Source organism: Carassius gibelio, chromosome B9, assembly GCF_023724105.1.
Source record: "Carassius gibelio isolate Cgi1373 ecotype wild population from Czech Republic chromosome B9, carGib1.2-hapl.c, whole genome shotgun sequence".
Lineage (NCBI taxonomy): Eukaryota > Metazoa > Chordata > Actinopteri > Cypriniformes > Cyprinidae > Carassius > Carassius gibelio.
The window spans coordinates 19508334-19533291 of NC_068404.1; the positions used below are offsets into that span (position 1 = coordinate 19508334).

Genomic DNA, 24958 nt, shown 5'->3' on the forward strand with positions numbered 1-24958 from the left:
CAGTTGGCAAGAGCAGGGAAATCCCTCTTACTGTACAGTATATCATTGCAGATTTCAGTGAAGCTACACAGACTGGAGGAGACACATACCGTCAATACTGTGTGAGGACAGCTTGCTGCAGTGCAAACGAAACCACATCACACATTCTAATTCAAATCACACTCACTGAGTTCCACTCACTGCAAAACTTCAGTTGATGGATGTTCTGTTTCTATATTTGACAATGACATTCTAACATTTAAACCAACATCTGCTCAGTTGAACCTGCTCTCCATCAGTGAGAACAAAAGGTAATAGTAGTCTATCCAATCGAGCGAACATCAATCAGAACGACCAGCCCAGATGCTGGTTACTGATAAGCCATAAACCAGACACTCCCCTGAGTGATTTACACAGACTACTGCATAGATCTTCTTTATCTAAACCACCACTCAAACATTGCAGATGAGATTTTAGGTTATGGGAGCCAATAGAGCAAAATCACGTTTTACAGGGAAAAAATAAGGCCCATAATAAAAGCCATAAAATAAAGTGTTTTTATGACACTTGACAAGAACTATGCTCCACTACTCTTTGCAGAACAGACATTTTTATCTTCAACTTGAAATGTTTAGCTTGCAAACTCTGCTTGTGCTATCATGCTTTAAAAACAACAAAATGTCAAATCAAGCTGCATTTATCTAAATCGTGTATTACTGTTCAAAAGTGTGGGGTCAGTAGAACAATAAATCTTTCATACGGATTAAACTGCTCAAAAGTGGTGGCCAAGACATTTATAAGGATAACATATTAAGAATCATTAAGAATCTCAATGATGAATAATGCTGTGGCAGTTAAGCCGAGTTGGTTTCTACAATTTACTTTGTATTGAAGCTAAAAGAAATGATGAATTCATTCAGTTACAAATATCTGAATGGTACAGGTCATCATGTGGCACCTTTTCTGTCTGCTCCAGGTGTTTGAAGCCTGTGTTTCAAGGGTGGGGTGCTTAGGGAATTATAGGAAAATCTGGAAACTCATGATGAGAGGACGATGTGCAGCTTTAATATGATGCAACAGCAAACTGAGATGCAGCTTGATTATCTGAGGAGGAAAAGATTTACTCACAGAGAAGAGGCAGTTTGGCACAACATTCCCACACCGTCTGGACACTTGATACTCTCTATCTCTGTCCAGCTTCCTCTTGGAGCCTTCCCCCGGGACATTCCCATGAGTATCTACAAGTCTCTAAAAGCGCCCAAATTTCTCATAACACACTCTGCACCAAGTACATGACACTCTTGGCGAAGCACAGAAGATTTTACGGGCTATCTTGTGATGGTTAACTGAGCTGCCGCAATTTTTCAGAGTAATAAAACATGTCGACTGGCTCCAGCAGTATGAAGAGCAGGGGCTGAGCTAACGGCAGATGTCCAGCACCTGAACGAATCTGCTCATCTCCTCTGACAGATACATACAAACACAGACACACCGCTGACCTTCTGCTGTCCCCCTGGACTCCAACCCACTTTATCTTCCACTATGAACTCTGTGTGTGAACTAGAGGTCGACCGATATATCGCTCGGCCGATATATCGGGCCGATATTTGTCATTTTTTAATATATCGGCATCGGCCAATATCCGTGTTTAGTAGCGCCGATTTAAAGTCAGGCACGTCGGCGGGCAGCCCCGTGTTATTGGCGCGGTGGAAAGTGCTGCTACAGCCACTGCATGTGAAGCTTTTGGAAGATTCAACAACAGACCTGCGAGATAAAGGTAGTCAGAGAATTTCACTCTGTAAATGGGGTGGAGAAGTTGTCAGCTCTCACAAACACTGCAGCGTGATTGAGGGCTCCGTTACTCCGCCCCGCTCACAGACAGCACCGCGCTCTGAGAGACAGACGTCCTGGAGCTGCCCAGAATGGTGAATCACATGTGTTCGGAAGCATGGTTTGATACAGACAATAAGCAGTTTTCATCCAACTCATTTGTATTTAGGGATGTCAATATTTGATAATTTCCATGATCGATTGTCGTTTAAATTAACGATCAAGTAGTAACCTTAATGCTGCAAAATGCGTCTGCAGCGGTATTATTATTATGTGCAAAAGCCACTTGGAAAAAAAGCTTTCTCACCTGAATTAAAGGGGTTTTAGTATTAATAAAATGCTAGTAGCAGGACTGTAAATTGAAAAAATGTGATTATGATCGTTTGATAAAATGAAGAGAGCGCGCCATACGTTTGAGATCATTTTACTTTGCTGAATGTTTTCTGTCAAGGAGACCGCTGAATGCGCCTCTTTAAATGGTTTCGTGGTGCTCGTTGTTGTATTTTGAAACGCAACTGCAATGTTTTCAAATGACACTATAGTAGTGGTGCAACGGATCATCATTGATCCGTGATCCGTTCAGATCAATATCTTCAGTTCGGCATACGCGTGACCCGCGGATTGATTTATGAAAAAAAAAAAAAAAGTTGCGCATGTTCAGTCCACACTCAGTGATAATGCCGAGCGGAGGAGCTTGAACGCCCCGCGCATTTTGGCTTCCCTGTCAGATATAATGATGAAGGAAAGAGGTTAGAGTGAAAAGATTGTGCCAGATCTTTATGAACAGGAGAAGAAAAAAGTTGTGGATTAGCTATCCCGAGCATCCTCTGTTGCGCTCACGACAGACGGGTGGACGTCCAGGGGGACGGAGAGCTCTGTGATGATAACTGCACACTTCATCACAGCAGACTGGGAGATGAGAAGTCCTTATTATTATGTTAAAAAGAAGATATTATGCCATGTGCACTAAGTCCATACGAGGACGAGCGAGCGCGGGTTTGACTAGATGTATTTGGAGGTTATTGCTCACGTCTCGTTCTGCACATATCCAAATGTTTCCATATTCGCAATGTATCTGAATGTTAAACTATAATATTTTTTTAATGTAAACTAGACGGAAAAATCATCCTCTTCACATGAGCAAAAACGTCCTTTGCATAACAGCAGAGAGGACCAGTATAGGGTGTATTTAAACTGACCAGTGTAACTTTTTAAATGTTTGGTTGACTCTACTTTATTTTAATAATGAACAGACTTCGATGTAAGTTCGAAATTAGAATGCACTTTAGGTGTTCTGTGTCATTTATACCAAACACAAATGTTGCTGGTTGCTAGTGTCTTTGCAGCACTACTGTTATTTATTTTTTTATATTTTTCAGTTTAATTGATTTTTATTTCTAAAATTGTATTTATTTAAATGTATATTTAAGTTTACATTTATGTTCCAACAAACTTGAAAAATTCTACTTGATAAATGTAAATGCTCTAAAACTTTTATGTAAATGATTGACATATATATATATATATATATATATATATATATATATATATATATATATATATATATATTACCTGTTTTATATATTTAATACTTGGTCAGTTTATTAATTTTAGTGCACTAAATTAAGATGAATGAAGAGATGGTTCAAGTCAGTGCTCAATAAATTATGATAGGTTCAGAAAAAATGTGTTGTGCATCCACTTATTATTAGTGTGACATTTTAGCATGCAAATCAAGGGGAAAACTCCAAGATATCGGCCCTAAAAATCGGCAGCACATATCGGCCATCGGCTGACCCTGAACTCTAAACATCGGCATCGGCTATAGAAAAACCCATATCGGTCGATCTCTAGTGTGAACGTGTGTTGAAGAAATGGGCAGTGCCTCATGACAAAGCCATGGTCTAGTAACAGTTAGAACAAGTGTCCTGACACAATAAACAATGGTACAAGAAGTAAGGCAACTTTCTCCTGTTCCCTGCTTTACTCCCAATAATTTTCACAACATTCTCTTCTACAAACTATCAATTATTGGTTAATCAATATACAGGGGTTTAAGAAAAAAAAAACTTTTTGCAAAGCATGCAATGACTGTGACAACTTTAACATCTGAAAGGATACTATGGCAAATTTATTGCTTTCTTTATTCAAACTGATTTTCTTTTTAATTAATTTACAAGTGAGAAACAAGAACTATTTATATATAAATTAATGATGAGTAGGGCTGGGATAAACGATTATTTTTTAAACGATTCATCTAGCGATTATTTTTTCGATTCAGAGATTAATCTAACGATTAATTTTTTCTGACCGATTCGATTTCGATTATCTCCCCATTAATTGACTACTAACAATTTATACATGTTGATTTACATATCTGAATGAAAAAAAAACATGAATTCCTTAACATAGGGCCTAGCTTACTGAAAAAAAGTTCTTCTTTCAGATGAAAATAACAACAACTTGATGTCTAGCATTCAATAAAAAGGTCACCCAAAATACTTGTTTAGAGCAATTGAAAGAATACAGTAACCAATGTAAACTTGAGGGCTTTAAGCTAATACAGAGAGTGCTTTTCCAAAAAAATAAATAAATAAAAATTAACAGTGGGAGCCAGCAGCCTGTCATGGAGAAAAAAAAAAATCTCTGAATGCTCCACGTGAAACTTTGGCGTTCCGCCCTTTTTCTATCGTATCTAATGATTTTGGTTAATATGCACGAGGGAGAGAGAGAGAGAGTGAGCAAGACAGCGCTTGAGTAGTTTGAAGACTGAGTGCACGAGCGCGCGTGAAACTTTGGTGTTTTGCCCTTTTTATATCGTGTTTAATGATTTTGATTAATATGCACAAGGGAGAGAGAGAGCAAGAAGCGCTTGTGTTGTTTGAAGACTGTGAGTGTGCGCGCACAGCCGGGGCTCTCTCTCGTACGCGCCCTGTCAGGCACAGCGATCAAATAAGGCTTTGAAAGCCGCCAAAAAAAAAAAAGATCAATGCAGAAAAAACCCCTGGATTGGTTATATAACATTGGACAGAATGTTGATCCGGCCATCGCGTATATTCAGCGCACATAAGGTAAACGTTTTGCAAACGTTTTTTTAGAGAAGTAAAAACAGGTCGACGAATCGATGCGCATATTTTGCGTCGACGTATTTTTTGCGTCAACGTCATCGATGACCTCGACGCGTTGTCCCAGCCCTAATGATGAGGCAATACTAATTGGTTCAAATAAAATATCAAAACCAAGTAATTATATGGTTTTAATGAACAACAATGTTAAAATACATAATGTAATATGCCTATGCATAATATGAACATAACCAACTTAAGTACTTTAAGTACCTTGATTCTGTTCTGTAAAAAAAATAATTTATAACAAGAAATTAGATGAATCTGTTGAGCATTTTCTACAATAAACACCAGGTTATAATAATAACACATACAGCACAGATTAAAATTTACTGTTTTTATTATGCATTATCATTGTGCATTCATGTCACATGTATAAAGCCATTTGAAGTGGGATGATGCAAAATCATGACACAGTTAAGCTGAAATAGCTTCAATGCTTTGTGTGATATCCAGTTAGTGCAAAATACCCCATTTGAGCTAACAGCATAACTGGAACATTTGTAGTTAAAGGTTTTACCTTCTCTTATTTGACACAGATCCATTCATGTCTGATGCAAAGTATTTTTTACAAAAGATTGTGTGTCAGAGATACTGTCTCGTTCAGCTATTCTGGGGTATTTCATACACCAGGGAAAGATATACTGCACATTAACGGTTTGAATGTTTTTGAGAATGTGTTTCTCTTTTAACTGCATTAACATTTAATGTCCTCCTACTGCAATATAGCACATATGTGATACAGCGGCACAGAGGAGAATATGGAAACAATAAGTCACTCTGATGTGGTAAATAAAGAGCCAAAAATGAGAAAGATGAACCTATATGTATATATCACACTATGAAGATAAGCAGGCAAATCAACCTGTGCACACACAATTACATTAGTCTGTGAAACATAGGGTACCTGCTGAAGAATGAGGTCCATCACTCACACAGCGCCATAACTAATAAAAGGGTGAAATATTTTCACCATCACTCAGGCAATTTATAACTGCAAGAAAGACCCTCAATTCAGTGGCAACAATGAAGCCTCTCTCCTTCTCTCTTGCTCTATAAAGAATGAAATGTATGGCAATCTTTTTGAAAGCAGATGAGAGTTTTTAAGGTTGCACAGAGTGCAAGAGTACAGATATTCTGGCCAAACCTAAGCCTCAGGATGAGGACTTTATATTAATTGAAAAGGAAATAATAATCATCAACCAAGTAAAATTAGACAATGACATACGGAGACAAAAGTTACATTCTCAGCTTTTTAATAAACGGCGACCATACACAGTTCAAAGATCTGAAACTTTGTGCTTGTTGATATATTTTGTATGTAATATATTGCCACCAATATAAAATTGAGTTACATCATAAATACTGTTGTGATTTTTATGTGCTTTTACTAGGTTATTAGTTAAGACTTTTTTGATCCTCACAACTTGTGAGAATAATACTAAGACAGATGTTTCTGATTTAAATTTCAGTAGCAAAATAGGCATTCGATTTGGTAACTTTGGTTCATTTCAGTGAATCGGTTCAGACTGTTTAAGTGCACTGATTCAAAACAATGATTCAATTGTTTGTTTGCATTATGCCTCATTAATCAGAAGTATGTGTATAAAAATTGCTTATTGGATTAATTCCCTGAAACAGACCATTTGAACTGATTCACAGAAATTTATAAAATATGGAGTATTACAATATCTACAATGTTGTTAAATGTATTAAATGAAAGAATATAAAATGACATTGTGTATTTTGGCCCTATAAGAGTTATCATAATTCTGGAGACAAATTAAATCAAACAATGATTACACAGCCAAAGTGTACTAGACTTGGTGATAAACAGAGAAAGAGAGACAGAGATAGATAGATAATTTCTGCCCAAGATCATACTATAAGAACAAACTGGCTATAAGGCTATAAGTCCCAGCATGCTTTTTATAGCTTCATAATGTCTTCCTGGAAGCCATAAAAATGACATTTAAAAAGCCCTTAAGGTGGACGGTGCTGCTGAACCTGAAGATTCAAAGAGGAAAAAACTCAGCAAAGATAATTACAGCCAATGTGATGAATGAAATGTCCCTGTTTGCTCAGGCTGGCACTGGAGACTGTAGTTTACTGCTGTAATTCCAGAGCTTTCCATTCTATCAGAACAGATACTGAATCTAAAGAAACTGTCAAAGAGTCTAAAAGAGTGATAATGAAACACAACACACAAAAGAGCTGTTTGCCCTAGTGGTAGAACACAGAATAACAGCAGTGTAGAACATAAGTTCATGTCATTGAACGATTAATTATATCTATACATTTATGTTGATTCATTTTCTAACCTTCTGAATACAATGAAAATTATATGCAAATTTATGCATAATAGTGCTGTGTATCACCAGCAAAGTCAGGATATGATATGTATCATGATACAGAGGCCACAATATGATACGTATCACGATACATAGGTCACGATACGATACATATCACGATACATTGGGCACTCCCCACCAGGTACAACATTCTGATTGTTTGCATTTTGTTTTTAAGCCCATAAATAATAATTTACTCATTCTAATAAATTTATATTGTAATGTACTCATATGAATATATATATATATATATATATATATATTGTCACGCGAGGAGCACAAGACAGACACAGTGGGCGTGGCGTCAGGCCTCGGAGAGGCTTTTATTAACAGAAATCATAAAACACAGGGAATAAAAGTGGCCAAAAGGGGAAAGTGTCCAAAATAACAGGGAATCTGGTGTCCTAGTTGTGCTGCGGGGTTCGTGTGGGTCGGGCAGTGTTCATGGAGGAAGGGTCCAGGTAAGGGGCGGAGTCCGGCGGCCGCACGCGCTCCCCTCCTTGGTCCGGGGCGCGAGGGGCGGCGGCTTCCTCTAGCGGCCGCATCTCTCTCGTCGGCCGCGGCGCTGGTAGGGGATGGACGGCCCGGCATCCTGGCCCGTCGGCCGTGTAAACGGGTGCGGTTCTCCTCCGGATCGCGGGTCCGGCTGCTCACGTCTCTTGTGGCGCGGGAGTCCCTCAACGCACCCTTCCTGGACCCACGAGGACACCAGCGTGCATGCACGGGGAAGAGACCGGTCTCCTGAGGAGAGGCGCGTTGGGCTTTTAAACAGTGGCGGTGATGAGGCTCCATTTCCTTCAGGTGTGCCCCATCACACGCCACCAGCCCTGACTCGTACAGCGCCCCTCCTCTCACACACCCACTCCAGTCGGGAGCCTGGTGAAGGGCGGCGATTTAGGACGGGGTGCCGGTGACAATCAGGGAGGAGGCAGCTGACTCGTCACAATATATATATATATATATATATATATATATATATATATATATATATATATATATATATATAAATATATATATTAGGGCAGCACGATATTGGGAAAAAATTATTTTTTTGCAAAATATATTGCGATATGAAATCTAATCTAATTTTTTCTTACAAACAAAAATAGGGTGAGCACACTTACATTCTCATTTTAAATGTTTTAAACATCGACACAAGAGTTCCATTGTCTTTCTTAACAAGGAGCTGGTAAAATCATCATTTCTAAAGGAATTAAAACCAGAGCTTCACTGTTAATAGAGAAATGTGACTAAACTGATTTAATTCATATGTGCACAGCCTCTCTCCTTCTTTTCTCTCTCTCTCTCTCTCTCTCGTGTAAATAAACACTTGATGAATTACAATGTTCTGAGAATAGAATATTGAAGTGGAGATCGCTAAACTGCAAGCTAACAGGTGTTTTCAGAAAGCAAGCGTGTTTATAGTGGAAAGAGAGCATGTGCACAGGGTTGCCAGGTTGACAAAGATAAGTAACACACTTAACAGATATTTCAGTATTGCGCATCTTTTTATATAAGGCAACCCCGGTTTTGTTCCTTTGTTGCCTGATTAAACCTTGTTGTAGCCTATATATTAAGCTCTATTCAGTATATTTTAGAGACTTTGCACTTTTCTACTCAATTTTAAATGGTGTTCTTGTATTCAAATTAAGCACTGTCTACTGCTGTGCATGTGCCACAATATCAATACTGGGCCAGTTGTACCGATATTCGTATTGTCAAATCTCTGTGACGATATATCATCGTATCCATATTTTGAACACAGCACTAATGCATAATACACAATAAACAGCATTATTATTTTCCTAGATATATTTTTTTCAAACATTTAAATAAATGAAAGATGATGCAGGGCACATGTTTTTACTGATGATGCAAACAAACTGTTGAATCTGTTGAATGAATTCCCTGAAACTGTCCATTTAATCTGATTCACAGAAATGAATCAAGGCTCATGAAACTACTCTAATGACACAGTCAGTGGGGAACTTCACAGCCTTTTAAAAAGCACATTAAGACAATTACAATCCCAATGTTGCTTAATTTTATTGTGTTTTAATTTTACGGCACTTCATAACCCTACCCATGAATCCAAATACTTAATTTACAAGTCAAATATCCCTAAAGCATAGGCAGCTCTTTTAAATGCAAACACGTGGACCAATCAGCATTCAGACACAGATCAGGAGGAGAGAGCAATGCAGGTGTGCAAAGAGCAGAGAGATGTGAAGTCAGCAGTGGTCTGTGCAGTCAGGACCACCTTCAGAGAGGTGATGCAGGAGGGCTCCGCTCACGCTGACTCAGTTAAAAGAGTGCTACAGTGTCTCTGTATTATGTGTAAAATCAGTACAAGTTTGTGTGGGGGAAAAACATCCTTCTTACTGCAAACTATTCACATGGAACCACTTTTGAATATCATCAATAAATCTAATTCAATATACATCTTTTTCAGTTTACAAACTTTCTGCCTAAATGGGAAGAATTTACTGAAAAAATGTGTTTAACCAAAAGAACTGGTTATTTTGCTGAGTGCACCAAACAGGATCTGATGCCACAAACCTCTCACATTTATGAGTTTTCCCGCAGAAGTGTTCATTTTGTCAATTTAGGATGTTTTTTTCCTGGGGGAATAATAAAAAACTGTTTAACTCTGCTCATGTAAAGTCAGCCAGTTGGATTTGAACAAACCATAGGAGGTCTGTGAGTGTGCTGACTGAGCTGGAGAATAATTCCAAGCTAATAATTATGCTGGGCCACGACTCCAGCATATGTGGCCTCTCTCCATCACATCAGCACTGTCACTAACCTGAGTAAACAGTGATCCATCAAACAGAGTATCAGAGAGTCACCTGACGCTGAGTTCCACTAACCAGCCAGATTGACCCCTGAAGCATTTATGAAATCACATCCATCCCAGCCCCCCCAAAAACCAAAGCAAAGACCTCAAGCAAAGCTTTAGAGTCATCCAACACACGTCTTTCTCTGTCAAATATCTCAAATAAAAACTCAAAACAGTCAGTCAAGGACGAGAACACCAATCAGTGGTGGGGTAGGATATAAATGGCTATTTAGCATCTGAAAAAACAAGCGCATCTGGTTTCGCTCCTTGGCAAAGGGATCTCATTATAATATTACCGCCCCTTAATCTGTAAATTTATACCCACGGCATCATCATTTTGATTTTGCAACATTGTACCAGTTCTAACGCCATGGTAAAAGATTGATCAAAACATGCTAACTGTTCTGTCTTTGGCTGAACTTAGTTTAGTACTCGCATACTGTGACAGCTGTTTTCTGTCCATATGCTTCAGATGAAACTTTACAAACACATTTAGATGTGATCACTAATTCACACAAATTCGGTTAGCCAAATAAAATTTTTTAGATGTGATCAGTCAATAGAAAAATTTTAGTTGGAGAGGTCTAATTATTTTTTTACAGTGTAACATATCGGCTGTTTATTACATATAAAGCATTTATTTTACATGACCTTATTCTACATCCCTAATCATTCCCAATGCCCATTATTAACAACTACCTTACTAAATATTAGTTTTCTTAGGCAAAATTCGTAGTTTGTTAATAGCGAGAACTGGACCTTAAAATAAAGTGTGCAAAATACACTTGCAGACATGCAGTAAAAAAACAAAACAAAAGAGATTAATTTCAGTCAAAATCAACCAATTATAAATAAAGAGATGTTTAGAGTTCAATCCACAACATGCACTGACGATTTCTTTCAAGCTCCACCTGTCCATGCTGTGAGTTCACACACTGGCATAGATTTCACATCATGTCCAAATCATGAGACAAATCATAAAGAGCCAGTTAACACGCTCACAAATTTGTTATAGATAGAGAGAAAGAGAGAAAGCAGCAGTCGGCATGTGATTCATGTGAGGCGCTGATGGATGGCAGGGACTCCTCACCGAGCAGCATTCACACACTCAGTGTGGCCTCTGCAGATCACATGGCACCAAACTCAGCTGCTGACACACACATACAGTAAACACACACCTCCCGTGATCTCTCAGTGTCTGGTAAGTGTCAAGGTTGAGAGGCAGACAGCAGCATGTTGGAGGTGCTAAGGTACAGCTAGAGCATTAAAAGACAAATTACATTTTAACACAGCCATTTACCATCAGTTGTGTCTTGATTTATGACTTGAAGAGCACAGGAGACCTAAAAAAATCAATACAGCATCTTACAGCATTTTTTATATTGTAATTATTAAATAGATAATGAAAATCCATATTTCACATTTCTTTGTGGGATACCAAGCTTCAGAATAATTTCAGACATACAGTACAGAGGTGGGCTGCTCAGCCAAGAGCCAAGATGTTTTTCTCAGCAAACATTATCAAAATGTACTGTACTAATCTAACAACAACAAGACAGAGGCTAAGATGAGAACATCCAATTAAAAACCAGTTAGGATGTGGGTACATATGGCCTAATCTTTAAGGTATAATAAATGGCTTGATTACCAGTAGAGGCCTAGGAAGTGTTCCCTCCCTCACTGTCGTATCCTCTGGCTCTATCTCTCATTCTTTAGAGGCAGGTTGGCTGATTAAGCAGGCTGTTGAACAGCCTAATTGTCTTCTAAGTGTTGTAATAATAACAGCGCAAGTGAAGTGGTGTCCACCCCACCACTGGCACGGGTTACACATGCATGGCTTTAGCACCCAGTACTACAGATATATCCCCTTCAGTCCTGCACTCATTTGGTAACTAAATATATGCATTTCCAAGTCTGTGTAGAGCTAAGAAAGTCCTCTAAAACAAGGCTGCCCCAACAGCAGTTTTGAAAAAAAAGAAACAACTTTTGAAAAAATGCTAAAGGCTTCTGGAGAGAAAGAAAAAAAATGACATTGAAACAAACCATACAGATCTGATCCGTAGAGAAAAACAGTTCACCTGGTCTAACAACCTCTGCTTCTGCAGCTTTCTGAGTGAATCTTTTCATGTTTTGGTGACTTTATACAAACGTTGCGGAGAAGCAAACATGAAACGCAACAGAGGGTCTTTTAAATGATAATTGTGGATTTCCCACAGGCTGTTAGGAGGCTTTCCTCTCTGGAAAGCAAATATCCTGAATGGAGTCACTTTGAAAAACATACACAAAACAATCTCTTTTCCAAAAATAGCATTATATAAATAGTGTAGCTAAACGGAAAGGTAGCGGCAACCTCAAAACAACCTCTTGTTGCAGAAGAAATTTTGTAGCTCTGCAGTGGTGATGATGATGATGATGATAATGGCATTTTACATTCGGCTGTTTGCGTGTGCTATGGTGGAGGCTTTAGAATCTCCTGCAGGGAAGACAATAAAAGAGCATATCTATCTGCCTATCGGAAGCCACATTCCCTTTGATTCTGGACACATTTCTTCTTCTTTTTTTGCCCCAGATCAATAGGACCCCACTAAAGTTCGATTGCGGCCCTCTTGAAGACCACACATTTTCTCAAGGAATTTGCTGAAAAAAAAACAAAAGAGCATGAATGAAAGAATTCCTACAGAGAGAGTTGTTCAGCTGCCACTCTAAATGTGAGGTTTTATCTATGATTCTGAGGGCTGGAGAATGAAAGATATTTGATTCAGTCCTGCAGTACACAGAAAAAAAATGAGTGACTCCAACATTCCAGAACACTCGACAAAGATGTAACAAAGCTAGGCGTTTTGAAGAATGGATTTGTGGGAAGAATGAAGAGTGGGGAAACGATGACGTCACTTTGTAGGCCGATCGGCTGTTAGCATCACACTGGTTCAAAAAGCCAAATAGGATTTTTCCATAGGCTTTTGGATTATCAAAAAAAAAAAAAAAAAGCTCTGTGTTCAACAATTGTTCATGAAACTTACACGTTTTGTCCATTGAGATGATCTTCACGAAATAATAGAACTTTTTTTAATTTTGAAGCCTGAATAAAAGTTGCAGAACTTAGCTAAACTTAGGCTATAAACCAATTACAGCACAATGGTCGCTCGCCTTCAACGTCACCACCACCTGCTCTCGACAACTTTTTCAAACTTATTTTTATCATGTTCAGTGAAAAGGATTTACTCTGTGGATGAATTGTAGTCCATGCTACATTAACCTTTTCATATAAACTGGAATAAATACAAATCTTGAGCCAAACTAAAACTGAAATAAGACACTAGCAATAAATAGTCTAGTGAATAAATTAAATAATCATAACTAAAGGACATATGATAGCACGGACTTCTATACATTTCGACATGAGGTTTATTAAAAGTCAATAAATACTTAAAATAAAAACATATCTCCACATACTATTCAATAAAATTCTAGTGCACTTAATCTATTTAATAACAGCAGAGTGAGCGAGTTTTTGGATATGGTAAGATTAAACTTATTTTAGTGAATGAAGTACCACATTTCAGCTTTCATTTTGTTAGAGGGGGTAGACAAAATGTTATTATATTATCCTTGCTAGAAAATCCTCAATCTAACCAGCTTCATGTCGCCGTAAACATTTAATTTTAATGTGGCTTTAAGCGCTATGCATGGTTAAAGTTTCACTTTCTCCGTGACTAAGCTAGTAAATGTGGCATTAACAAAGAATAATCATGAGTTTCCCCTTTTTTCAGAACCAGAGTCTATGCTGCGTTACATCAGTAGGAAAGTGATAAAACTATCATCTTCCATCCAAAGTCTTTCGTTTCAACAGCAGAAAAAAACAGTAAATATAAATTGCGGGAAACTATTAATTGGTTATTTTCGAAAATTAATTGTACTATAAATTACTAAAATATACTACAATTGGAAAACACTGTAATTTGATAAACCACTCGGCATTATAACATTTAATGTCTCCAACAGAGCCTATAGTTCCATTTAGCAACTTCTTAGCAACCACCTTATGTCAGAAACGCAACCGTTAACCGTGTGTTTTATGTTGCAGAATAAAACGTGAAAGTATCTTGAGCTTGTGTGAACCATGGACCTTATTTTTGGGGATTTAATCTAACTCCCATTCAAAAAACCCATTGACTCTGGGACGATGGAACCAGAAGTGCTAAAATGCTAACAAGCTTCCGGGTTCTTGCCTACAAAGTAACAACATTTATAAAGTACAAAAATAGATTGTTTTCTTTCCTAAATTGCAATATCATAAATTATAACAATATAACATATTATAAATAAATTCAAAAATGTATTTTTTTAATTTACATTATATCCTTTTGAATAAAGTACATATGGAAGCTGAGGTGAGCTTGAGCTATGAGCTTCAATTCAGACATCTGAAAACCTAAGAAAACCTCAATCTGTCTTTCAGAAACTAAAACCACACTGAATATAATCTTTTTGTTCATCTCGGTCCATCAGTAACAGAGAATCAGTCTCATCTGATCTAACTGGCCCTTATGGGCTTTCCCTAGCATTGTGCTTTACAGTAAGTGCTACAATGGTACATGAAAGCATCTGTACTCCAGTGTATCGATATCCTAAGTGTGGCTATTATAAAACACTGTACTCATGCAAACAAAAAGTGTGTGCGTTTATAGGTCCTAAACACAGAACACAGGTTTTATAGAGTTTTGAGAGGATTTGTCACAGATGGCTGGCAGCAGGCACGATGACCTTAAGGTGCTACAAACACAAAGGTGGCCCAGATGACGGTGTAGTTTCCCCCCAGCTGATGTCTATACAACACAAAACGTTCAGCTTTGGGATGTACCAACAGTAGTACAGTGTTTCATACAGATTTATGTATACAGGTGATACTACAAATATGCACAGATACAGGTGCTGGTCATATAATTAGAATATCATCAAAAAGTTTATTTCACTAACTCCATTCCAAAAGTGAAACTTGTATATTATATTCATTCATTACACACAGACTGATATATTTCAAATGTTTATTTCTTGTAATTTTGATGATTATAACAGACAACTACAGAAAATCCCAAATCCAATATTTCAGAAAATTAGAATATTACTTTTTAGATTTTTAGAAATCTTGGCCAACTGAAAAGTATGAAAATGAAAAGTAAGAGCACTGCAGCATTGCGGCATTGCGACGTGACATGGAGTCGATCAGTCTGTGGCACTGCTCAAGTGTCATGAGAGCCCAGGTTGCTCTCTGGTGCTCTGATAGTGGCTCTGATATTGGCCTTTAGCTCTTCTGCATTGTTGGGTCTGGCATATCGCATCTTCCTCTTCACAATACCCCATAGATTTTCTATGGGGTTAAGGTCAAGCGAGTTTGCTGGCCAATTGAGAACAGGGATAACATGGTCTTTAAACCAGGTACTGGTAGTTTTGGCTCTGTGTGCAGGTGCCATGTCTTGTTGAAAAATTTAATCTGCATCTCCATAAGGTTGGTCCGCAGCAGGAAGCATGAACTGCTCTAAAATTTCCTGGTATATGGCTGTGTTGAAATTGGACATGAGAAAACACAGTGGATCAACACCAGCAAATGACATGGCACCCCAAACCATCTTGCCCGTCTTGCATACGTCTGTGAGTAGTGGTTCTTGAAATACTGACTCCAGCTGCAGTCCACTCCCCCACATTTTTTAATGGGTTTTGTTTCACAATCCTCTCCAAGGTGCGGTTATCCCTACTGCTTGTACACTTTTCTACCACATCTTTTCCTTCCCTTCGCTTCTCTATTAATGTGCTTGGACACAGAGCTCTGTGAACAGCCAATCTCTTTTGCAATTAACTTTTGTGTCTTGCTCTCCTTGTGCAAGGTGTCAATGGTCGTCTTTTGGACAACTGTCAAGTCAGCAGTCTTCCCAATGATTGTGTAGCCTACAGAACTAGACTGAGAGACCATTTAAAGGCCTTTGCGAGTGTTTTGAGTTAATTAGCTGATTAGAGTGTGGCACCAGGTGTCTTCAATATTGAACATTTTCACAATATTCAAATTTTCTGAGATACTGAATTTGGGATTTTCCTTAGTTGTCAGTTACAATCATCAAAATCGATAGAAATAAACATTTGAGATATATCAGTCTGTGTGTAATGAATGAATATAATATACAAGTTTCACGTTTGAATGGAATTAGTTAAATAAAACGTATTGATGATATTCTAATTATATGACCAGCACCTGTACATGTACTACAAATGGCACTTCTTTGCTTTTCACTACCTTTTATTCATAGTACAGTAGAGGGGAAAAATCAACAACAAAACCCCACACCCACAAAACTACCATATATATTAACCACCATATTTTATTATTAAGCGAAAAGAGCTTTATACATAACATGTCTTTAAATCTGCAGAAATATTTAAACAAGACTTTTTTCCCCCCAGATAAGGATGCCAGGTTATGTAAGCAGGTGTTTTGTGGACAGATCATGTAAGAAATACGAGTAAGAAGTGGAAAAAATATCCACTATCTCAAAAGAAAAACCATAGAGCAAAATCTCTAGATGAAATGTCAGTAATGTCACTTAATTATGGGAAGTGTTACTTTTCTACAAGCCTCATTACCAGGCTGTGTGCCCCTGCTGATTTTTCAGATTATGATGAGATTCCACAGGTCTGGGTGCAATGATTTTAATTATAACGAAAGACAAGGTTTCCAGAGGTAAAAAAAGAGACCAACATCGTAATGGAAGATTCTAAGGAAACCATGCCTTTCTTTCTTTTCTTTCTAGATAATCTTACCAATTAAAAACAAGTGCAAAATTTGGAAACTTAAGTGTCAGCCTGCGATATATGACATGACATTATTGCAGGACATTGTGCTGGGTAGCCTCAGCCACATAAAAATATCAAAGGTCCGAAGTCACTCATTGTTAATTAAGCAATTGCTCCGATTGGAAGTTATTGTGCAGTGCTGATGCTTCTAGTATGAAAAGATGAATTACCTTCCATTACAAAGTCCACATTTCAGTTACAAAAAAAAAAAAAAAAAAAAAAAACACTAAGAAATTTGTTGTACCCAGGTGGAAAATTTGTGTTTTATGGTGTTTGAAGCTCTTGGTTTCATATCTCCCTGAAAGAATATAGCTAATGAACTTAAAAGTTAAATTAAGAGAAGCTTCTACACTACAGATAGGGATGCACCGAAAATTTTCGGCCGAAAATGGTCTTTTCGGTTTTCGGCCGATAGACTTTTATCACCGAAACAACACGGCCGAAATGTTGTGATGACGCAAACAGAAACCGCGACGTGCACCTGCATAGCGCAGACAACGAGCTCCACGCAACATTCACTTAACACCAGTGAGAACATTCTCTCTCTTCGTATTCCTTTATTCGCAGCACTAAAACGTCTCCTAACAAAGAGATTAAGACGGACCACGAAGTAAAAACAAAGAAAAGTACAGTCTTATAGAGTCTGTTAGCACACGTCTCATTGAGATCTTTTCGGATCCTCTGCACTTCATCGCGAATGTGCTTGATCCGCGTTATAAAGACCATTAACGTTACTTGGATGCGGAAATAAGGCAGCGCGCACGAGAAATGATCCAGGCCGCGCTGGATGCGGAGAACCCGCGTGGAGACGGAGAAGCGCCAAGCGCAGGAGACAGATCAGAGCGCAGAAAAAAAGACTGGTCTCTGCACCAGATGAGGGGCATGCACCATCGTTGTCTGATATGTTCATTGGAATTCTGCACGAAAGTGCCTCAAATAATAATAATACGTTGGCTATTTTTTTCTTAGGCTACTACACACACACACACACACACACACAAACATACATACATAATATCAGATTGTAGCCGTATTTATGCTAGATTTCGGCTTTAATTTGATAAAAATGTTTATTTATGCCCTGGCCCTATTTAAATACACTCTGTCAAATATTTCTCAAATGTCAGGCAGATGACAAGCTCAACTGCTCAACAGCTAGATGGTTATCTGTCTGAAGTCCCCATCCCCAGAAGTGATAACAGTCTTGCCAACTGGAGAAGTAATGCACTTTCTAGTCCTACATAGAAAAATTTCAAATGCACTTCACCTAAATGCACTTTGTTTTTATGAGAGAACTGTTCATTTTAAAACCTTTCTGCAGGCCAGTAGGCCTGTACATTATTATTAAATATACACATGAGTGGGATACATTTTTAGTTTGAATTTTATTTTATACTGTGCATTGTTGCAATGTGCTTAATAAATATTTGCATCAATTGTAATTATCTTTGAAACTTTAATATTAATTTATACAATTGCAATGTCTTAATTTTAGTAAAGTTAGTACACGGTCATAGCAATAAATGCAATGGTACTAATAATTGGCATAATTTCTTTCGGTGTTTCGGTTTCGGTTTTCGGCCTTGGTTTTCTCTTTTTCGGTTTTCGGTTTCGGCCAAGAATTTTCATTTCGGTGCATCCCTAACTACAGATGTTTCACTCAATAAGAGAATTTGTAATGTTAGAGACGAGGGTGTGTGCACGGTTTCTGGTATGGTTTATGAGGACACAAATGTGTATAATGTCATAGGTACTACAACGTAAACATGGTTTATGAGGACACTTCCTTTGTCCCCATAAACCAAATCACTTAAAAACATACTAAAGTTTCTTTTTCTTTTATTGCAAGTAGTTTTGTGTGCATGGTAGGTTTAAGGTAAGTGGAGCAAATATAAAATGTATACAGTATAAAAACCACTATGCCTATGGAGAGTCCTCGTTTACCTCTACAAGGAGGCAAAGATAGTTGTTTCTATCCTGAACTCAGAGAAGAATAGACATTTGAAAGGTAACAGTGATCTAAAAATCAAAGTTATGTTTTAATCACTGACTCTCATGAGTTTTACAGTAAATTCTGAAATACCAGCATGAGTGTGTTGTTCTCTCCCACATAGGAGGAAGACAGATGGGAGGTGGGCTGAGTGTTTGCCGAGACTGTGAAACCCAGAAGTGATGAGACAGTGGTTTAGCAGTGGACTGAGATAACACAAAGCCCTGGGCAAAGATCTCTTTCTCACATGCATGCGTACATAACATCCTACCCAAAGAAATTCAGAGAAAGTCTTCAGAGAATTCATGCTGAAACTGTTCAGCTATGTTTCCATGCTTATACACACCCTCACTGAGACAGAGGAAGTACAGTGAATCTGTCTATCTCAAGGGAGACTTGCAGACTCCAACCTCAGCACTGCACACACAGAGTATATCAGTCAGTCTTGCTGGCTGACTAAGCTAAGGTCCACTAGTTGTTTTTGCAAAATCTTACACACAAAAACACATACCACAAAAATTAAGAGGGTAAGGTTACTTCATTAACACCATCTCGATTCAGTCTAGTTATGTTTGTGTACTACTCCTGTCCTTTAGACAAGCTTCACATTGATCTGTTGCCAACACAGGAAGCTGAAATGTGACAGGAAAATGAGAGCAAGAGGCAGTCGTCTAATCAACTCTTAATCAGTCAATGTGATCTAAACAGAAGAGGATGGCATTGTAGGGAGGAAAGATTTCTCAGGTGTGACACCCTTTTCACAGTTCTTTTGAGCCGACTAGTAGAACTAACACTAATGAATATATAAAAAAAATATATACATATAAATAAAAATAGCAAAAAAAACAACAGATTTTTCAGCATCCATTACTCCAGGCTTCAGTATCATTAAATCAGAAAAAGAATAATCTGCACCATAAACGAAAATAAAAAAAACATAAAAAAAATAAAAAAAAATAAATAAAAAAAAAAACAGTGCTGTTGTGTAGATGCTTTTCACATTGAAAACACTCAAGCATTCTGCTGTTAAAACCTCCCTAAGGTGTAAGAAGTCAGGTCTTCAAGGTTCCTCTGTCCCATTGTAATGTACTCCACTGTATGATCAGCAGGCCTATCCACGATCTCAGCAAAACACACATGCTGTCCACTCTCGGCATTACGTATATACAGGTGCATCTCAATAAATTATAATATGTTGTGGAAAATTTAATTTCAGTAATTCAATTCAAATTGTGAAACTTGTGTAACAAATAAATTCAGTACACACAGACTGAAGTAGTTTAAGTCTTTGGTTCTTTTAATTTTGATGATTTGGCTCACATTTGGCTCACATTTAACAAAAACAAACAAATAAATTAGAATATGGTGACATGCTAATCAAATAAAGCAATTCAAAACACCTGCAAAGGTTTCTTGAGCCTTCAAAATGGTCTCTCAGTTTGGTTCACTAGGCTACACAATCATGGGGAAGACTGCTGATCTGACAGTTGTCCAGAAGACTTCACAAGGAGCCACAAACATTCATTGTCAAAGAAGCTGCGGAGAACCGCAGCCTTATGAGGATTGTCAAGCGAAATCTATTCAAGAATTTGAGTGAACTTCACAAGGAATGGACTGAGGCTGGAGTCAAGGCATCAAGAGCCACCACACACAGACGTGTCAAGGAATTTGTTGAACCACAGACAACATCAGAGGCGTCTTACCTGGGCTAAGGAGAAGAACTGGACTGTTGCCCAGTGGTCCAAAGTCATCTTTTCAGATGAGAGCAAGTTTTGCATTTCATTTAGAAACCAAGGTCATAGAGTCTGGAGGATAGCCCTCATAGCCCAAGTTGCTTGAATTTTAGTGTTAAGTTTCCACAGTCTGGGATGATTTGGGGTGCAATGTCATCTGCTGGTGTTGGTCCATTGTGTTTTTGAAAACCAAAGTCACTGCACCCATTTACCAAGAAATTTTGGAGCATTTCATGCTTCCTTCTGCTGACCAGCTTTTTGAAGATACTGATTTCATTTTCCAGCAGGATTTGGCACCTGCCCACACTGCCAAAAGCACCAAAAGTTGGTTAAATGACCATGGTGTTGGTGTGCTTGACTGGCCAGCAAACTCACCAGACTTGAACCCCATAGAAAATCTTCTATACCACCTCAGCAGTACAAAAATCTGATCACCTCCATGCCAAGCTGAATTGAGGCAGTTATTAAAGCAAAAGGAGCCCCAACCAAGTATTGAGTACATGTACAGTAAATGAACATACAGTACTTTCCAGAAAGCCAACGATTCATTATTATTATTTTTTTATTGGTCTTATGAAGTATTTTAATTTGTTGAGACAATTAAACAATTAAAAGACAATTAAAAGAACCAAAAACTTAAACTACTTCAGTCTGTGTGCACTGAATTTATTTAAAGGGTTCATCATATGATGCTGCTAAAAATAACATTATTTTGTGTATTTGGAGTAATAAAATGTGTTTAAGAGTGAACGAGACGCTGCGTCTAGGGGTTATACTTCTGGCATCCCTGCCGGCGCTTGCTTCATTCCTACAGGCTAAATGACGGTTTCACAGCACACACAGCTTCCTGGTCTCTGACGTCACCAGCCTATGACGTCTCGCCCATCCATTGGACTGATTACACACAAGATTCAGGGCCGGTCATGCTGAAGGGTGTTCCCCAAATCTTTCTCCGACACAGCATTTTGTTCCCTTGAGTAACCATGGTTACATACTAAACCTGAGACGTTTTGTTTAAATTATATTAATGTGTATTTGCTTAATGCTGATGGCAAACGAGAAAGTATTATAATGTTTGCCTTTCTATAACTAATAGGCCTAATATAAAAGCAATCGTTATAATACTTTCTGTATACATTAATTCCTTTGTTTAACCATTGTGTCTGATTATTAGACAGACTTTGTTCCGTATTAGTCAGAGCTGTTAAAGACGACGAAAAAGAGAGAGAGAGTGTGTGAGCACTGTGTGTGCTCAGGCACTGTCACACTCAGCGGCATCAAAATAAAAGCTCCGCCTCAAACACATCGGCCAAGCAGCAAAACCTATCGGCCGATATCGATATTAAAAAAAAAAAAACCCCGGAAATGTTACTCCTGTTAACATATTGTTAAGCCTTGTCCGGCTGGAGCAATGAGACAAAAACATAACCAATTATAAACATATAGTCATGTTTTCTTTTGGAAGGCAAAAACAAAGTAGTTTCGATTTCTCAACGTCACACAGTGCAAAGTTGATGTATTCATCAGTGACCAGCATGCATCAGCCCCAGGCATGACAAAGTGGATATCGTCCTCTTGTAGAAGGTCAAACAAAGTAGTTTCATTTTCACAGTGAAACACACAGTGTCTATACGACATGGCGACATTGGGAACAACAATTCTACAACGAGAATAAAAAGTGCGCCTTCTTTCTTTGAGTGAACATCTGGGTGGCGTTAGAGCTGCACGATTAATCGTTAAAAGATCGCGATCTCGATTCAGACACCCTCTCCATCTCATTTCTAAAAGACAACGATTCCCCGAGTCTGTTAAACCTTTGACAAAGTCTTACCGGATCATTCAAATCCGTGCGCGCACTGCCGCTGACACAGAGAGAGCTCTTACCATGTTTGGTTAAGAAACATCTTCACAAACAGTCTTTTCAACTACACAGTATTATATCTGTCTTACAGTCATTTATATTATCACAGAAATACTGGGATAAAGTTTATAGTTTAAATATAAACATTGATGTCTATATGGCAGCGATCAAAATATAACAAATCCCCTTTTGAAAGTACTGTGCTTTAAATAACGTTTGTGTCGATTGCATTGTTTCACCAATAGGTGGCGACAAGTGTCTTAATTTATTTGTCAATGAATTAATTTTTCATTCAAAAGAATCGTTCAAAAACGCTGATTCATCCAGAAATGAAACAAGTGTAGTAGGTTTATGAGTGAGTCGTTGAATCAGTGATCTAAACAACTTTTTCATCATTCTAATATTAAAAAAACTGGGGTTTTAAATATATTATATATACACTACCAGTCAAAAGTTTTTGAACCATAAGATGTGTAATGTTTTTTTAAAGTCTCTTCTGCTCACCAAACTATATTTATCTGATCCAAAGTACAGCAAAAACAGTAAAGTTTTGAAATATTTTTACCATTTAAAATAACTGCTTTCACTTGAATGTATTTTAAAATGTAATTTATTTCTGTGGTGTGCAGCTGTATTTTCAGCATCATTACTCCAGTCTTCAGTGTCACATGATCTTCAGAAATCATTCTAATATGCTGTTTTGCCGTTCAAAAAAAACATTATTATTATTATTATTATTATTATGTTGAAAACAGATGAGTAGATTTTTTTCAGGTTTCTTTGATAGAAAGTTCAGAAGAACAATAATTGTGTGTAATAGAAATATTTTGTTATAAATGTCTTTGTCACACTTGATCAATTTAAAGAATCCTTGCAAAATAAAATAATTAATTTATATACTTGTGATAATGATAATGTTAATAGTAATAATAATAATAAAGAATCGTAGGAGAATCGTGATCTCTATATGAGATCAAAAAATCGTGATTCTCAATTTATCCAGAATCGTGCAGCCCTAGGTGGCGTTATGCAAATCTTCCCACATACTGACGTAGATATGTGGGGCATGTTAGAATGAGCCATTTCAGGGGGGCGTGGACGAGTCTCAACTTTTATAAAGAATATCTCTTTGGCTTTGAGACTTTAGTCTTTGCAACTTCACAGATCCACTTTATTCAAAGAGCTTGTAACACTCCGAAGACAAAAAGGAAAATTTGAAATCACATCATATGACTCCTTTAATACACGAATTTCACAATTTGACGAGTCTTCACAGAATTACTGAAATAAATCAACTTTTCCACGACATTCTAATTTATTGACATGCACCTCTATGTAACAGCCAAGCAGCACTTCTATTTTCACGTCAACAAAGCGATGCTAATTCCACAGAACATGTTGGACAGCTGTATTAGTCACTAAAACTGCAGATGATTAGGAGATGAGTTGGTGGTGAAGACATTCAGGATTTCCTCTCAGAAGGTCCTGATAAGAGAGTGGTTGATCAAATCATGACAAACCCCAACATCCTGTCTGGTTCATTTCCAGCTCTATGTAAATAATTGAGTGCTTAACGAGATAACACTGAGTATTCTGAGCTCTGGAAAGATCACAGCTGATGAATTATTCTCACAATCGTCACCTATGGAGGAAAAACAAGTGTTTTACTGTACCTTCTGTGCTCAGGCCAGGGCTGGAGGTGAATTGGGCCACATCCACAATCTTCACAGCAAACTGCTGCCCTGTATCCCGATTGATGCATCTTCGTACCACACTAAACGGCCCCCTGAAAAGAAAAGAAAAAACATGTAAATTAGATTCCGGCACATTCTGGGATAAAGATGGGCCATGTTGCAATTTAATTATAGTAAATGAGATGTACAAATCTTTAAATTGTTGAAATTAAATTATGATTTAATCTTTACACAGCTATAATTCTTAAAAAACAAACAAAACCAAAAAAAAAACTGATATTAATATGTAGCAAGACCAAGTACCCACAATTAATTAATACAATTACGCCTCATATGGAAAAGCTTTTTTGGGGAAAGTGAGATTTTCCATTTCAACAACGTCATTAGAGCCGCACGTGGTTTGACAGCCACAAGCTGAGTGTCAGCGGCTGAAGTAAAAAACCTGGCCTCTTTCTAGGAATGAAGAAATGCTCACATCAGCAATGAGAATGATAAGAATGTCCTGTGCGGACTGAGCGTTTGAGGAACAGCAGGGAGTAGAGGCTGGGGAGAGACTGGCTCTCTGTGAAGAACTGTGATCTGATTTCCCAAAGCCTTTAACACTTCTCAGCGTGAGCTCTGAGTGTTTCAGCAGGCCTGAAGAAAGATGGCAGCAGAGAGACCTGTTTGTGCTTGTCGTATCGGTAAAGATGATGTGCAGTCAGTTGATTAAA

At 37.9% G+C, this 24958-nt stretch overlaps 1 protein-coding gene across 14 annotated transcripts in view; it reads right to left on the minus strand.

Moving 5' to 3' along the window:
- Positions 1 to 24958, minus strand: part of caska (calcium/calmodulin-dependent serine protein kinase a) — a 158087-nt gene that overhangs the window by 56350 nt on the left and 76779 nt on the right. For all 14 annotated transcript variants that reach the window (XM_052564431.1, XM_052564421.1, XM_052564433.1 and 11 more), the window contains exon 2: positions 24225 to 24337. In XM_052564431.1, coding sequence (XP_052420391.1) covers positions 24225 to 24337 — 113 coding nt within the window. The remainder of the gene's footprint in view (positions 1 to 24224; positions 24338 to 24958) is intronic.